Source organism: Podarcis muralis, chromosome 1 (assembly GCF_964188315.1).
Source record: "Podarcis muralis chromosome 1, rPodMur119.hap1.1, whole genome shotgun sequence".
Lineage (NCBI taxonomy): Eukaryota > Metazoa > Chordata > Lepidosauria > Squamata > Lacertidae > Podarcis > Podarcis muralis.
This window is the reverse complement of record NC_135655.1, coordinates 99310147-99327555: the sequence shown is the minus strand read 5'-3', so window position 1 is coordinate 99327555 and position 17409 is coordinate 99310147. Positions and strand designations below refer to the sequence as shown.

The 17409-nt window shown below is 41.2% G+C and overlaps 1 protein-coding gene across 8 annotated transcripts in view; it reads right to left on the bottom strand.

Moving 5' to 3' along the window:
- ARHGAP15 (Rho GTPase activating protein 15) overlaps window positions 1-17409 on the bottom strand; it is a 380707-nt gene that overhangs the window by 114592 nt on the left and 248706 nt on the right. For all 8 annotated transcript variants that reach the window (XM_028745310.2, XM_028745307.2, XM_077935836.1 and 5 more), the window contains one exon: window positions 15314-15391. In XM_028745310.2, coding sequence (XP_028601143.2) covers window positions 15314-15391 — 78 coding nt within the window. The remainder of the gene's footprint in view (window positions 1-15313; window positions 15392-17409) is intronic.

The window sequence follows — 17409 nt, the reverse complement described above, 5'->3', positions numbered from 1 at the left end:
AGATGAACACAGATTTGAGCCACATTTGCGCAGTATCAGGTCAATACTTCAAATTGTACAGCATGTCTGGTTTTCGAGGGTAATGAGATGTGTATGGATGGGTGTGATAGAGAAGAGGAAGTGAGAGTTGAAGAAAGACTTGACTCTTGCTCTCTGAACAGTTTACTTTTCTCTAGTTTTGTGGAGAAGACGGAAATAAAATTCAATATTCTTTGGAGTCTGAAATTTCTATGTAAAATCCCCTCGTGCACATTAAACTCGAATCCAAGACTTTCCCACAACTATTAACTCAGTCATAGGAGCAGCTACTTGTTCCTAAAATGGATCATTTCAAGATTTAGTGCATTTTAAGGCTGACTGGTAAGTCCTGTTTTATTTTGTATTGTTTGCATTCACCAATTATAAAACTGGATTTGCTGACCTCTTGCATTGCTACTTCACTTCTCTCCAAACACTTGTATAGATCTGATGCAGCAAGCAAGCAACTCTAATTTGATCTCACGAAACAGCCACTCCCAAAGTGAATTATAGCCTGATTGAATTGTCTGTTGTGCTGGGGCCATAGCGCAAGTGCAATGTCATGTGCAACAAAACGTCCAAGGATGTGGCAGTGATGCTGTGACTTGGGAGGCAGAGTAGTTGCTCAGCAAGCTCATGCAAAGTCCTAGCATGTGGCAGATGTGGGTAAAAAAATGGGATCCTCCTTAATGAGGGTCCTGGTTGCGTGCGGGCCCCTAAGGCACCCCCGCTGGGAGAGTTGTTGCCGGGCGTGGCCCAAGCCTTAACCATTGGGCCCCAGGGTCGTGCCAGGCTGTTTGGGCCAATCAGGGTGGTTGGCGTGATTCCTGGGGCCTATAAAAGTGGCAGCACGGCGTAACTGGGGGAACTTGCATTGTGTTGCCAAACACCCGCCTCCCTCCCTAATTTTAGGTGCTGCTGCTTTGGCCTTGCTTTGGATTGGGTCGCCTGCTTTGGAGCAGGGGCTGGGTAGGAATTTTTTCATTTGGCAGATTGGGTGTAGCCACTTGGTTTTCGCCTACCCCTTTAGGAATCGTCACAACTTTGTAAGGTTTGGCGGTTAGGCATTGGCTTATTGAAGTGTGTGGGAGGGGAGATGCGGCCATCACCTGCCCCTCCATGAATAAGGGTAAAGGAATCTGGGGGTCCTGGATCTCGTCCACTTGAGGGGCTAGGGCCATGTCAGGACCACAGGAACCCCGGGGTGAGCTTCATTGGTCTTCATCGATGTTGCTCCCTCGTTTGGTGTTTACCCTTTCAGACTTCCAACCAGAGAGGCAGCTGACAGTTATAGTCTGTTGCCAATGCCTAAGCCAACACCGCTTACTTTGCTGTAATCAATAAAGTTGTGGCCTACATTTTGCCCAATAACTTAAACTAAAATTATGTGTCAATGTGAAGTTATTTTCAGGGGAAGGGCTTGGGGGCCTCGAAGCGCAAGAGATGTTCCAGGGCAGCAGCACATTATATATCACCTGCTTCACATAATTCAAGCATGTGAAAATACCACTCACAATGCAATGACAACATGTAATTTGATTTGAACCTATGTCTAAACACATTTTTTGAAAATAAGATACTCTGAAATGTATTGACACTAAGAACAATGTTGAACAGTTGTCAGTACCTCGGGATAAATATGCTTCAGGATAAGTATTTTCGGGTTGTGCTCCACGGCGACCCAGAAGTAACGGAGTGTGCTACTTCCGGGTTTTGCCGCTCGTGCATGCGCAGACTGTCAAAATGACATCACGCACATGCGCGGAAGCAGCGAAACGCGACCCGTGCACGCACAGTCGCGTGTTACGTTCTGTTCAGGATGTGAACGGGGCTCCGGAACGAATCCAGTTCGCATCCCGAGGTACCACTGTAATGGACTTGATGAGAGACAATTAAGCGAAGTTGAGCCACAATGGAAGTGCTCAGGGCTTCATCTGTGAAAAACCTTACTTCTCCTCTACTTCTTTTCTCCTAAACAACAACCCCCAAAGCCAGTCAATGTGCAGACACTGATTTGTTTCACTGAACAAACTGTCTGGCAAAGAGAGAAATATCCCCCTCTTTACGGATCTTCTAGGTATTTCCTGAGACTGGCACCAAGTACTATTTTTTTACCTACAATGAAAATGACCAGATACCAGTGTTTGGACACTAACCCTTTTGCCACTCCACCCCCTCACCTGGCAAACAACATGGAACAGAAAATGAATTCTGACAAGATTATGGCACTGTCGGTGGGTGGTTCTTGAGTCTGGGAATTGGGTGATCATCCTGTTCTAGATGGAGGTGCCTCTTTCTGAAGGAGAAAGAGGGTTCTCCTGGACCTAGCATTTTCACTGGTGGCCCAAATGGGGGTGAGGAGTGCTTATTTCTAGCTCAGGCTATCTCTGAACTGAGATACCTTGGCCAAGGTGCAATACACTCTAGTAACCTCGAACTAGATTGAAGATAGTCTGAAAACTTAAGCAACTGCAAAATGCAGCTACTAGAGTTCTGATTGTTAGTTCTTTAAGATGTCACATAACACTTATCTTGTAGGATCCACACTGGCTGCCTACATGTTTAAGCTGGTGGTTTTCCCCATACCCTGGCCATGAGATTGGCAGATGTGGACCTCCTTGCCATCCTACCAGCAAATGTATCTCACTGTCAGCTGAGGCAGGATGTGAAATGTGGCTTTTGTTTAAGCTACTCTGTCTTTTAGGGTTGTTTTGCATTGTCTTGCTGTTTCATTAACATTTCAGGAAACTACGAGATCATATGATGAAGAGCAATCTATAAATCTGACAATAAGTAACAACAAACAACAAACAGCAGCAGCAGCAGGAAAATAATGATTGCTGAAATAGCTTTGCCTACATCTTCACTGCCCCAGAGGAACTCTGGCCACTCACACTGATATTCTGCTTATGTTAGTAGAAGTAACTATTTTAGGATTTCTATTAGTTAAGCACTACTTGGTAATTTTTTTATTTTATTTTACCACTTATTATTATAATTATTTTAATTGAAGCTGTTGGAATTTGAAAAAGCAGGTTTAGAAAACAATCTAAATGAGTAGTGCACATCCATTTTGGTAATAATAATAATAATAATAATAATAATAATAATAATAATAAATTTTATTTATATCCCGCCCTCCCCAGCCGAAGCTGGGCTCAGGGCGGCTAACAACAATAAAAATAATCCGACATTCTAAAACATTCATTATAAAATTAATTAAATCAAATTAAATTAAAATCAAATTAATGGCAACCATGAAGCCAAATTCTGTGCATATTGCCGATTGCCAGAGGAGGGGGTCAGGCTGCGCCCTGACCAAAGGCCTGGTGGAACAGCTCTGTCTTGCAGGCCCTGCGGAAGGATGTCAGGTCCTGCAGGACCCTAGTCTCTTGTGACAGAGTGTTCCACCAGATTGGAGCCGCGACCGAGAAGGCCCTGGCTCTAGTTGAGGCCAGCCTAACCTCTTTGTGGCCTGGGATCTTTAGGATGTTTTTATTTGCAGACCGTAGATTTCTCTGTGGGACATACCAGGAGAGGCGGTCCCGTAGGTACAAGGGTCCTAGGCCGTATAGGGCTTTAAAGGTTAAAACCAGCACCTTAAACCTGATCCTGTACTCCACCGGGAGCCAGTGCAGCTGGTATAATACCGGATGGATATGATCTCGCAGCGAAGACCCCATAAGGAGTCTCGCCGCGGCATTCTGCACCCGCTGGAGTTTCTGGGTCAGTCTCAAGGGCAGCCCCACGTAGAGCGAGTTACAATAATCCAGTCTGGAGGTGACCGTCGCGTGGTATAGGTGTCCACAAATCTTACATATAGGGTAATGGCAGTCTAGTAGGCATTGTAGTCTATATGTAACCCTCACAGTATCTGGGCATTTTTTACCACATGGAAAAACCAGACAAGAGTGTAGTCCAGATTCAAATCAATAGTAGGGCTTATAAATACTTTCACTGTTGTATTATTTTCTTAAAATATTTATTTGTAAAGAGATAGTGTTGTTCAGCAAATAGTACCTAAGACACAAAAGAAACAGGATACTTTCATGGCAATTTCATGCAATCCTCTGTGGTGACTTCAATAAACAATATCAGATGGATCTACACACCCAGTCAGATTCAGAGGAATCCAAGTTAGTACAGGCCTTCTAGGAGCAAATATTCATTTCCTGGGTTTCCATACTCAATGCACTCCAGCAACTGCCACTGGCATAAGCATCTCCCCCCCCCCCCCCCCCGCATACAGATAAAACTACTTGCATCCATATCAGGTTATCAGGAGCAGAACACAGATGTTCCCTTATGCACCCTGGCTTTCTATAGTGCCCACACCAGGGCCGTCTTTAGCATATGTGCCGCAGGGGTGCAAAGATCCACCCAGAGCCCCCAAATTAAGTTTTATTGAGCTTTTTTGGGAGGGGGAAACCAAAGTTGTTGACCTTTTTAAGGGGGGAGGGGAAATCGCTCACCTGTAACGACACAGTGGGAAAAAGCTGCTTTTGTTTCATGACTCGTTGGTAATATTTGATGCAACGGAGAAACAGAGTGATGGAGGAGGGGGGCGGGGACTTTTGCTCCATTGCTTTTCACTGCCACCGATCGAGGGGGACCAGTATGCAGTAGTGCCCACCATAATTTGGCACCCGGGTGCCCCGCACCCCTTGCATCCCCCGGTAAAGACGGCCCTGGCTCACACTATGCCTGCATATCTAATTCAATGCATGTGATTCAAGATGGTGGCAAGTTTGCGACTATTCAAGAGAACTTCTAGGGAGCAACTTGACAGCTTCTCCAGATTTCACAAACCATGGACACCCCACGCCAAACACTGATGTGAACAGTTTTTAAAGAAAGAAAAGCTACTTGCATCTGTGGTAGTATTTTGCATTCAGAAGTAACAATACGCAGAGATTGAGAACTCCCAAGGGGACGTTTAAATGATGCACACCTAAATTTTTTGCAATATGCCTGTGGAGTTGATTGGATGTGCAGAATGACACAATCCATGATGGCATCACCTGCTACATGCACCTATGATGGAATAGCTTGAATACCCCCAAGTGATAATGCTTTTCATAATGTGTTTGAAATGTTTGACAGAAGGAGCCAAATAAACTAAACAAAAACAAAAAAAGGAAAGCAAGTGAAAAGGAGATTTTATTTTATTTTTTTAAATAATGTGAATGTTTTCAGCTCAGCCCCAGTGCCAAACAGTCTCCTTCCTTGGAGGTTTTTAAGCAGAGGTTGGATGGCCATCTGTCATGGATGCTTTAGCTGAGATTCTTGTATTGCAGGGCAGGGGATTGGACTATAGAATCATAGAATCATAGAATCATAGAGTTGGAAGAGACCACAAGGGCCATCGAGTCCAACCCCCTGCTAAGCAGGAAACACCATCAGAGCACTCCTGACATATGGTTGTCAAGCCTCTGCTTAAAGACCTCCAAAGAAGGAGACTCCACCACACTCCTTGGCAGCAAATTCCACTGTCGAACAGCTCTTACTGTCAGGAAGTTCTTCCTAATGTTTAGGTGGAATCTTCTTTCTTGTAGTTTGGATCCATTGCTCCGTGTCCGCTTCTCTGGAGCAGCAGAAAACAGCCTTTCTCCCTCCTCTATGTGACATCCTTTTATATATTTGTACATGGCTATCATATCACCCCGTAACCTCCTCTTCTCCAGGCTAAACATGCCCAGCTCCCTTAGCCGTTCCTCATAAGGCATCGTTTCCAGGCCTTTGACCATTTTGGTTGCCCTCCTCTGGACACGTTCGAGTTTGTCAGTGTCCTTCTTGAACTGTGGTGCCCAGAACTGGACACAGTACTCCAGGTGAGGTCTGACCAGAGCAGAATACAGTGGCACTATTACTTCCCTTGATCTAGATGCTATACTCCTATTGATGAGGCCCAGAATTGCATTGGCTTTTTTAGCTGCCGCGTCACATTGTTGGCTCATGTCAAGTTTGTGGTCAACCAAGACTCCTAGATCCTTTTCACATGTACTGCTCTCAAGCCAGGTGTCCCCCATCTTGTATTTGTGCCTCTCATTTTTTTTGCCCAAGTGCAATACTTTACATTTCTCCCTGTTAAAATTCATCTAGATGACCTTGGGGTCCCCCTTTCAACTCTACAATTCTATGATGCCTCTTTCTCCTATCCCAGGCAGCCACGAATTCCAGCTATCCACACCACTTGTAGTACCCACAGTTGCTTTCCCCTAAGACCTGGCCAGTTTGAGGATAGTGACCATTAACAGCAATTTTACATACAGTGGTACCTCGGGTTAAGCACTTAATTCGTTCCAGAGGTCCGTACTTAACCTGAAACTGTTCTTAACCTGAAGCACCACTTTAGCTAATGGGGCCTCCTGCTGCCGCCGGAGCCCGATTTCTGTTCTCATCCTGAAGCGAAGTTCTTAACCTGAAGCACTATTTCTGGGTTAGCAGAGTCTGTAACCTGAAGCGTATGTAATCTGAAGCGTATGTAACCTGAGGTACCACTGTAATTTGCTTTTTCATGGCATCTCCTCCTTCACCCATGCAGTGCTAGCAATCTAGGACAGGGACATACTAAATGCCTAAATCATTATGAATCACCTACCCTTCCGTATTCCTTAACAACATTTTATATAATGATCTAGTCCAGTGAAGTTTTGCCAGTTTCTTAAAAGGAAACTGAAGAAGACGGAAAAGTGTGTGTGTGTGTGTGTGTGTGTGTGTGTGTGTGTGTGTACCCAATCACCATAATCAATGATTTCATAAAATTTCTTTTAAAATATGCATGAAGTAGCCTGGGTGCTTAACCAGGGAAATTTGCTCAACGTCTCATGATACAGACAACTCATTGGCTATACTAATCTTCATATTGGTTCCCAAAGGATATTGGCGGCTGGCTGGGGAAGAGAGAAGGAAAAACAAATGTAAACTATCAGAGAGGATTTCCCTAGCCCTTTAAAATGTATTATTTTCTGTCAATCTTGCTATGCGCTAAAAGCGCTGCAAACTCCATCACGCCCTTGGCCCATTAAGACTGTACCAAGCTGCTTCTCTGGAAGTTGGGAGCCTTTGCAGTGAAGCTTCTTTGCCTCTGCCCACAGAGAGCCTTTGTTAACTGACAAGAGGACTGAAGCGACTGGCTGCCTTTGAAATGGATATGTTGGGTCAGTGAAAACTGCTGGGTGCTTTTCAGTGGGTCTGTATCCCTTCTTCTTCTTTTTCTTTTTAAAAAAATACAGTTTTGAAAAGTCGCTGCTGCTTCTCCTTCTCCTTTTCTCTCTTTTTAAAAAAACAAATCCTGGTTATAACACCCAACCCATTTTCACTGACCCGATGAGTCAGTTTCAAAGGTAACTTCAGTCCTTAGTTGGAGTTAAAAAGGTAGCAGTGCTGATTCAAGCTCTTCTCCTTTAGACTGATAATGGGAGCTGCCAATCAGATTCAACTCTGGCAGGTTTTCAGAAAAACCTGCGTAGGTTTCATATTGGATTTTTCAGAATCCTGAAAAAAAGGAACATGGGCACTTGCTTGTAAAACATTTTCACTGATCTTGTCTTTTCCTTTCTACGGCTTGCTGATACAAGAAATAAGAATGAGGTAAAGCATCATTTATCTCATTGGCCTGGGGGATATGCAAAAACAGCCAGCTAATCAGATCTTAGGATAAATGAGACTACTATTTACCACAGTGTTATACCACAAGGGGATGACATAATGTGTGCCAATACATATGGGGTAGCTTCAGACGGTACAACATGGATGAATCCTCTTCATATTTATATGCAAGCGAAGGCCCCAGTGCAATCAGTGGTCCTTAAATGTTCATAATTGGGCACAGGATCACAGCTCTTTGCGACTACTAATAGTGACTAATAATGCCACTAGTGCATTACCTTTAGAAAGGGGATGCAACGCTTATAAATCCAACGCTGAAGGTATGCTAGAATCCATAAAATTTCCAATTACAGAGCTAGAATTTATTGTGCACATATGGAAAATAATACTTGTAAAAGAGAGAGGGGTTTGTGCCTGGTGCTGTCAATACTGTGAAGGATGGGGTGATTATAAAGCAAATTAACAATACTTTTAAATGTGCATTCACTTATCTTTCCAATTAAATCCTTGTTAAACAACTGCACAGACAGTAATGGTACTTCTGCAAAGCATGGATCAAGACAGTTTTATTGTAATTTTTACTTTGTAACAATTAATCAAGTAGTCATTTTCTTTATTATTAAATTATTTAGTTAATAAATATTCTCAACTGGCCAACATATTTGTAGTTCACATGTAATTTTTTAATGTTGGAACTTGTGTTTGAATGTTGAATTAGATGTAGGACTCACTCAAGAGCCGTTTTATTTTATCACTTATTATTGTGGCAAATAAAATCAACTCCTATTAATGCCAGATGACTGTTTACTTTATAAAAATCTGCCATACTTTAAGGCTGTGTTACAGTCTCCCAATTCTAATAACAATATTTTTCTTTTTCAGGTAGCAGAGACTTTGCGTGTGATGCAGGTAGGAAATATTAATTTTCCCTCAAAAGGTGCATATAGATACTAAAAACGCAGTAATTGACCTATCGGTGGTGTGTTGTATTTTACAGTTAACATGCAAATAAGGACATTCAAAGGTCAAGCTACTCTGCAAATGCCAAACATTTTGTAAACAAAGAGCTTGATATGAGACAATTAAGATCTACCTCATTTTATGCATGAATTGACACTTATTGAACAATGCAGTAAACAGTGATATTGATATTTCTATGGTTTGTGATAACTATACACATATTAGGACAAATTTCAAGTGCTCCAACTGGGTATGACAAATCCATAATACTTTATATTTCCCCACCCCCTGTAAATTTAGTGCAGTTGAATAATAATAATATAATAACAATAAACCAGTTGAATATAATAATAAATTATTATTATTATTATTATTATTATTATTATTATTATTATTTCTACCCAGATTCCAACAGAAGGTTAAAAATACATTAAAACACCAGTCGTTAAAAACTTCCCTAAACAGGGCTGCCTTCAGATGTCATACAGTTGTTTATGTCCTTGACATCTGACGGGAGGGTGTTCCACAGGGCAGACGCCACTACCGGTAAGGCCCTCTGCCTTGTTCCCTGTAACCTCACTTCTCCATATCTAGTGAGTGTGTGTGCTGTATTTGTGGTAAATGTGTACATGTGTTGAGTATATGTGTTGTCTGCATGTGTAGCTTGTGTGCACGTACTTACACACTGAGAATCCCACCAATGGCATGTGCCCTTGGAGGGACAGAGGGTGGTCAATATGGCCCCTGGGTTGAAAATGTTTAGGCACCCCTAAGTAGTATGTGAAGCAATCTTTCCAAAGTTCCCTAGAAATTCGTATGTATGTTGTTCCAGAATTAATAGGTCTAGGAATTATTTAGAATCTGGAGTAAGTGGATACATACATCCATTAGAAATCTGTAAAGTTAACTTGGGCTCTGGATTGGAAACCTAAACTGAAGTACGAGGAGATGATGTCATCATAATGACGGCTTACAGAAAGTTCACAACAAATCATTACAATGGCGGAAATCAGTGAAATAGGGGTGGCTAGCTTGTGGCTTTCAGGATGTTGCCAGACTCCAACTCTCCTCAACTTACAAGGGTATCACTGTTCACTTACAGAAATTACAGCTCCCCTCCAAACTCTTCCAGTTTCCCATGTATAATAGTGGATAGCCAAAAGGTTCCCTGATAATAATGTTGCCAGTCGTATGGAATCTTTACTCTAATGTACTTAAATCCCACTGTTGAGGAAACAGTGACATCACACTAGCATTAATGTTCATTTTGTTTTGCAATATCTTTCAAAGAGAGAGAGAGGGAGAGGTAAAAAAATGGGTATTACTGTCTCCAAGAGCCCTCATGACTTTGTGTTACATGAATCAATGTAACTGACAAAGTTTTGAGCTGGGAACTGTGTACCATATTGAAAGATGTTATAATACAGGCCTCTTATGATCAAGATCTTTTCAGCTTTTAATAGGAAAAATAAATCATTGATAAAAGATAATCTTGTCACCTGAAAGAAGAAGTGCAATATCAATGACCTTCCGTACAAACACACACACACACACACACACACACACACACACACACACACACACACTCTCTCACGGATAAAATGTATACAGTACGGCAGTGCTTCTGTTGTGATTGCTGACAAAAGCCTTAAGAACTGGTAATAAAAGATCAAGTAAAAAAGTGTGGGGGAGTGATCCAATGTGCTTTTTTATATATATAAAAAATAATACCACAAGACACTTTCTAAAATGTTTAACAATAAAGATGAACAATTGTAAGATTTTTGTCCTTTTTCTCCTCCCCTCATCATTCCCCGGTTGCCTTTTATTCATTTTCTGATCATACTGATTATGTTCACAACATAAAGATAGGGGATACTGATAATGCTTAGGTCTGAGGCTCATTCTCTCTTTCTCTTAAAAAAAACAACACAAAAAAAACTTACAGTACGCTTGACATTCTCAAGCTTTCCTGCAATGTTTTGTGGTTCAAGATTCCAGTTGCAATGAAATAAAGACGGTCTAAATTTATGTCTGTTTTGCACTTCACAGAGCAGGGGTTTCAATGAAAGAATCACACGTGGCCAAATGGCAGTGTAGAAATGAACAATCAAGTACTTTGCTCATGCAAGGATTGATAGTCTGTTCAATTTGGGGCATTTTAAATGGATTTTTTTCATGCAGGGTTGGCTAATGCTTATTGCTGAATAATATTAACAGAAGCAACAAAATTATGCCGGAAAAAAAGTTATATACAAAATAAATATAAAAATATTTTAAAAATCAGAAGTTTCCCTTCTTAAGTACAATGGGGGGAAATCGCCAGATCAAATAAAATTATTTTAAAAATGAAAAAGCAGTATTAATAATAATACGTGCATCTCATTATTGCCAGTAACCACCATAAACCCACCTTTGCAGAGGCTCTCAGTTTTGCACAAGAGGTAAAAAGCCATGTGCTCTTCTTTTGATGCCATGTGCATATCAAGCTTCTGAGCTACAGCTACAATGGAAAAACCTACCAGCATTAGCAGGTTCTTCATGCCTTTTCCATAGGCCTAGCTCAGAACCAGAAGTTTGGCCAAAACTAAGCTAGCATTGCTAGTGTATGAAACAGTAATATGGGGCTGTAGCTTCTGCGTGTTGTTTGGTGATTCTTTTGCTAATTTATCAGAACAGATATAAATTTGAAGCATTAATAGATTTTTGGCAAGAAAATGAAGGTAAAAAAACAAGAGGTTTAGCACTATGTAGCACTACGTGGGGTGTGTGCTTGCAGAACGAGCTCCGCTTGTGCAATGGGACTCTCACCCATGCACCTGCTAAACCTAGGTGTTCCCCCAATTCTGCCAGAGCAGAATTAGGGGCGGAGGTGGGAAAGGGGTTATTATGTTTCTGTCAACGTACCTTGTCCAAACGTACCATCTCTCCACCCCGGTGTTTGTTGCATCACCCCTTCAACTGGAATTTTCTCTCTCTCTTTTTAAACTTCTTTATTTGTGCATTTTCCAAAATTTAATACGTACATCTTTCAATTCGCTTCATTCGTCTCATTTATCCAGACTTGCCTGTCTACCCCTCCATGGTTTTCTACACCTTGGTCCCAGTTATGCTGCATATCAATCTATACCACCCATTTTGATTCTATACCATATCCGAAGTGTTATTTACTGCTGCTCACATATCTATCCCTACTTGGAAATTTATCTGGTTTTTGTACCTCTTTAAATATTCTCCAAAGTATTCCCACTCTTCCCTCACCTATTTCTCATCATGATTCCTCATCTTAGCTACGATGATGGCTAAGATGGCATTCTCTTTTTATTGTAACCTTAGAAATATTTGTTTCCCTTTTGCTCACATTTTTCTGCAGCACTCCATGGTGTCCAAATCACGGAGGTGCCACAAGGCACTTGGGACGGTGGGCCCCCACTCTGACTTGAGTTGCCTCAAGTACAGATTCGGCTTTGCCTTCGACAAGCCGAGAAACCCGCTGCAGTACTCTGTTTTTCCGAAAGACTTCCTCAAATCTACTGCATATTACAAATAGGTACAACTGGATGTATTTATCTCTGTTTATTTCTTATTTGTTCGTATGGCTAACTACTCAAACTGTAAAGTTAGTGTCTTTTTTTTCTAAAATCATTTGCTCAAGAACTATTTATCTTGTCGCATTTGTAAGCCTCAATACAGTGGTACCTTGGGTTAAGAACTTAATTTGTTCTGGAGGTCCGTTCTTAACCTGAAACTGTTCTTAACTTGAAGCACCACTTTAGCTAATGGGGCCTCCTGCTGCTGCTGCGCCGCTGCTGCATGATTTCTGTTCTCATCCTGAAGCAAAGTTATTAACCCAAGGTAATATTTCTGGGTTAGCAGAGTCTGTAACCTGAAGCGTATGCAACCTGAAGCATATGTAACCCGAGGTACCACTGTATATAAATAAAGTATATAGAGTTATTGATTCACATTCTCTGCATAGATTAGGAAACAAGAGACTTGGTTTATTGGGGATTGTCTCCTCTGACGGCTGTTCTTTTTGAACAACTCTAGCGGGTCCTCACCTTGGAAAGATCACAAGTGCAACCTCTCATTTTCTCATGTCACAGCAAATTTTTCACCTGCTGCATCACACTCTTGTTCATGGCTATCTGCCAGGGGCACCAACGTACGTCCTACGCAATAACACCAACACAGGACCAAAAGGCCGTATTTGCAAGCCACCCTGAAAATTAGTTAGTTGTACACCAAATTGCCGGACTTGCATGAGGAAAGAAGGTGATGGCAAGTGTACATCAATGGATGACTGATCAAGCAGCTTGGTCTCTTCCACAGTTCTTTAAAGCAGAAATGAGAGCAGAGAATGAACATCTGAGACAGTACTTCTGGGAACAGGAAGAAGTGCAGTCTGTCTAGAGCTTGCATGGTGAAATAAGAGCTTTGACTTTTTATTTTTAAGTTGAATGACTTTACTGACTTGGTGGCTTGGGATGGATTTGGCAATTCAGTTTCATACAGAGATGTAGGACTTAGTTCATCCCTGGTGTAATTCAATCAAACTCAAAGTGATGAAATCCTTTGCATACATTTGATGACAAGTTCACAGAAATGTTTTGAGGAGACTTCAATGGAGTTACATTGGGGAAGAATTTGATCCTTTCTGGGATTTCCCCCCGCTAATTTTAAATGTCTTATGGTTGTATTCATAATTTGAGGCTATTCTTTAGAAATAAATGTGCCATATGTATATCAATCTCAAAATTAGGACAAGTCACAGAGCAAGAAAGAACACAGAACACCTAACTAAAATGCCAGAAAGAAAATAGCAACAATCAATAATAATATAAGATTCTTCTACAATATTTTGCATATAAAAGTAAATGTTAAGTTAAAAACAAAAACAGTTTGAGGAATATAAAATTTTATACGTGATTACAAATGCCTAGAAGAACAAATGTCCCAGTAGTCAACACTCTTCATTTACTAAGGCCATCAGAAGCCTTGGAAAAAAAGTAACTCTTTACCTGGCACCAAAAAGATGTCAGCATAGTTGCCAGGTGGACCTCACTGCAGAGATTATGCCACAGATGGGAAGCCACAACTGAAAAGGCCCTCTCTCTTGTCATCACCCTACAAGCCTTCCTCAGAGGGGGTTCCTGGATAAGAGCCTCAGAAGATCTAAGTCTGGACGGATTCATATTGGGAGAGGAGTTCCAGAAGATATTGGGGTCCTGAACTATTAAAGCTTTATAGCTCAATATGCTCTCTTTTTAAAGGTGAAATGACCATGGACATTTTTCAGAACCTCAGTATTAACACATTTCTAATACGTACACACATTTTATATAACAATCTGGAATATATGACAATCTGGAAGGAATACAACACATCAACAGCATTAAAACTTTTGGGTGGGTTTGTTCATTTGTCTTGCTTCATGCCGATACACCTTTTCCCAGTGGTGCTGGAGTCCAAGAATGCAGCAAAGTACTGAGCAAGGTTTGCCCAGTATCTTGTCTGTGTGATGGGCTCATGAGAAAGAGCTGTCCCATGAACCCTTGCAAGGGGATGGGGAAAACCAACATAAGGCTGCTTCCCCTGGAGCTCAGGGCCATTCTGCCTGGAGAGCTGCCTACCCAACCTCAGGTTAGAACCTTCACTGAGCAGTTTTGGGTCTCTGGTTGACACAGCCAGGATTTTTTTCCTCAACCTGATTGGTACTTGGTTGGGTTTTCTCCACCATTCCCTCAGTGAAATTATGGCCTTCCTTTGTTAGACGGAATAAGGTTGTTTTTTGAGGGTGGAAATAGCATTGGGCACGATCAACATAGTATGGGGAGCCCACATAAGGGGCCTGAGGAGAAGACTGACCATAGCACCCCAAGCTTGGTGTTGGGGTACCTGCCTAGTAGGTATCTGCACCCTGGTTGCCCAGTAAGACCTTGCTTGTTTGGCTTGCCGCCAGGCAAGGTTCAACAATGGATGACCCCAATAGAATGGATTTGGGGCAGTCCAAACACGGCAGACCCATTCCATCGACATGGGGTTTGCGGAATGCTGATGTGATCTTGGCCCCAGCGCCATGCCAACCCTTGCCTGCTGCTGTCCATAAGGATTTAGCCTGATTTTATCCCATCACCATTGTACAGTCTGTTTATTTGCTGCTCTCATGAGTCAAATAATGCACCTTTCTGGGTAATCTAATGTTGGCTTTTGTACCTATTGCATAATTTTAGACTTATTTTTGTAGTATTGCATAGAATCATTAAATTGTTGATGTGAATCAGTGCACATTTTTTACTATTACTCTTTCCCTTCCTGTGGCATCATTCCCAAGTGTCTTTGTTTTATTTCTATTTCATTTTCTTATTCCATATCTCTTTAGACTTGTAGGCCTTCTCTTTGTTTATGTCTAATATTTTAGCATAGATTTTTAGCATAAATTTGGTGTCACATTTTAATTCCTCACTCCTTTTGTTGTCTCTCTCCCCCCCCCCCCAATACTTTTACTGGCTTATTTTCTTTTACAGCATGACTGTTGCTCTTCCCCTTCTCTCTTCCAACCCATATTTTGGTTGTTTGCAGTATCTCTGTACATTTCTCTTCTGCAAAATGCCACTCTTCATTCTCTGCCACTAATGTACCACGGCTTCTAAAATCCATTGTATTGTCATTTCAGACAGATAAGTACTAAACAAAACATTACCAGGGTGAAGGAATCACTTACCATGATTGACAACAAATCGCAACTTCTGTATCGTTGCCAGATTGCCGCTGACTCTGTATATTCCATCAACATCCAGACCTGAAAAAGGAAAACATATTTCATATTGGCTTGTGCGAGTATTATACTTAAGATGTCTGTCAAGAAAATATAAATGTCCTAAACTATAGAGAAAATTTTACTTCAGTGAACTATTTGATAAACATTCTGTTGATGAAACAGAGTCACACAAAGTTCTTGTTCTGTTTTATTTGCCTTTCAAGGTGAAAAGTCCCCCCCCCCCCCGTCTAAATCAGTATTTGCCTGAAGGTGAGTGGATTACGGATATACACGTAGCTCCCATTCCATTTCTATGAAAACTTCCACATTCAAATAAACAGAAGAGAAGTTCCTTGTATTAGGGTTGCCATATTTCAAACAGTGAAAATCCGGACAGAAAAGCTGTTGAGCTTTATGGACAAAATAACTTTTCAAAAAAAAGCCGGTTTGGGAGCTATTTACATGTAAAAACGGCTGCCATACATCCGGAATACAGCAGTTGGAAACAGTGTCCAGGCAGGAATCACTGAAATGTCCAGGAAAATCCCATAATCCCATGTTGGAAGTCTAGCTTTTGGCAGATTTCCATAAAAATAGCTCAAAAATGTTTTGTTTTTGTTTTTTTGTTGTTTTCAAAAAAAAAAAGTGCTCAACAACTTTGGGCAAAATGAGAAAACCCCCCAATCATGTGTGGAATTTCATCTCCACTGAATGATGGAGTTAGAGAAGCTCTATGTACAGATTCCAGCAGAGTTGCAGCTCTGCTTTGGGATTTTGCTGTACAATTTATGGCAAACTTTAAGGGCTATACAGAAACAATACTCCTGTATCTCTTAGGTACATTAAGAAATTAGGAGCAGGCAAATGATCATGTGATCCTTCCCTACAATCTCTTCCCAGAGGAAACTTCCTCAGTTGGACTATGATCAGTCAGGGGATACACCAGTAAGCACTGACTTTAACTATGTTGAATGCTAACCAGGTTCTAAATCAAAACTCATCAGCCAACTTTTCACTTGGTTCCAGTCCTAGTTAAACAGGGAACTTCCTTAACTTTAACCTCAGCCCTGTGCCAATGCATTCTTTAATTTCACTTAAATTATAAAGTGGCAATTTGCTTGGGGAGGGAAGAGAAGAAGAGTTTGGATTTGATATCCCGCCTTTCACTCCCTTTAAGGTGTCTCAAAGCGGCTAACATTCTCCTTTCCCTTCCTCCCCCACAACAAACACTCTGTGAGGTGAGTGGGGCTGAGAGACTTCAAAGAAGTGTGACTGGCCCAAAGTCACCCAGCAGCTGCATGTGGAGGAGCGGAGACGCGAACCCAGTTCCCCAGATTATGAGACTACCGCTCTTAACCACTACACCACACTTCATTTACAGTACATACATGGCCCAAAACTACAAACTCCTCAGATTATTGACTGCAGAGTGATCTAACTAATTTGACTAGATCTACTCTAGACAATGTGGTTAAATGAATGCATCTGGAGACATTCAGTATGGCTAAGGGTTAATGAAAGTCTAAAATTAGCAGCTCTCCATAAACCTTTGGTACTGTTAATAAATTGAATATGAGAAACTATACTAATCTGAAGGATAGTGTATCTTGAAGAGCAATCTTGAAGACATGAGTGAAAGTACAGCCAATTAGCGTTTTATTTGGGCACTCCACAATATGGCAGACTGAGGAAAATGTTGAGAGTACTATACACCAATTACAGTGCACACATGCCATAGACTTTCTTCTTTAAATACTTTGAAAGTCAAGCCAAACCAAACCAATATAAATTGGTGGATTTGGACATCCTTTTTATGACCACATTATCCCAGCTGGATTAGAAACTACTTATTTTGGAAATACATTTAGGCCAAGTGTGTGTGTGTGTGTGTGTGTGTGTGTGTGAGAGCATTAAAAAAAAAGATGTTCTGCCTTTAACATTATTCTGTTCTGAGCTTCTGAACAGTTTTCAAAGAAAACAACTTCAACTTCTAAGAGCACCTTTATCAAGAACAAAAACATCCTCATTCTACTGTCAGTATTTCTTCATGGTAGGTTTCA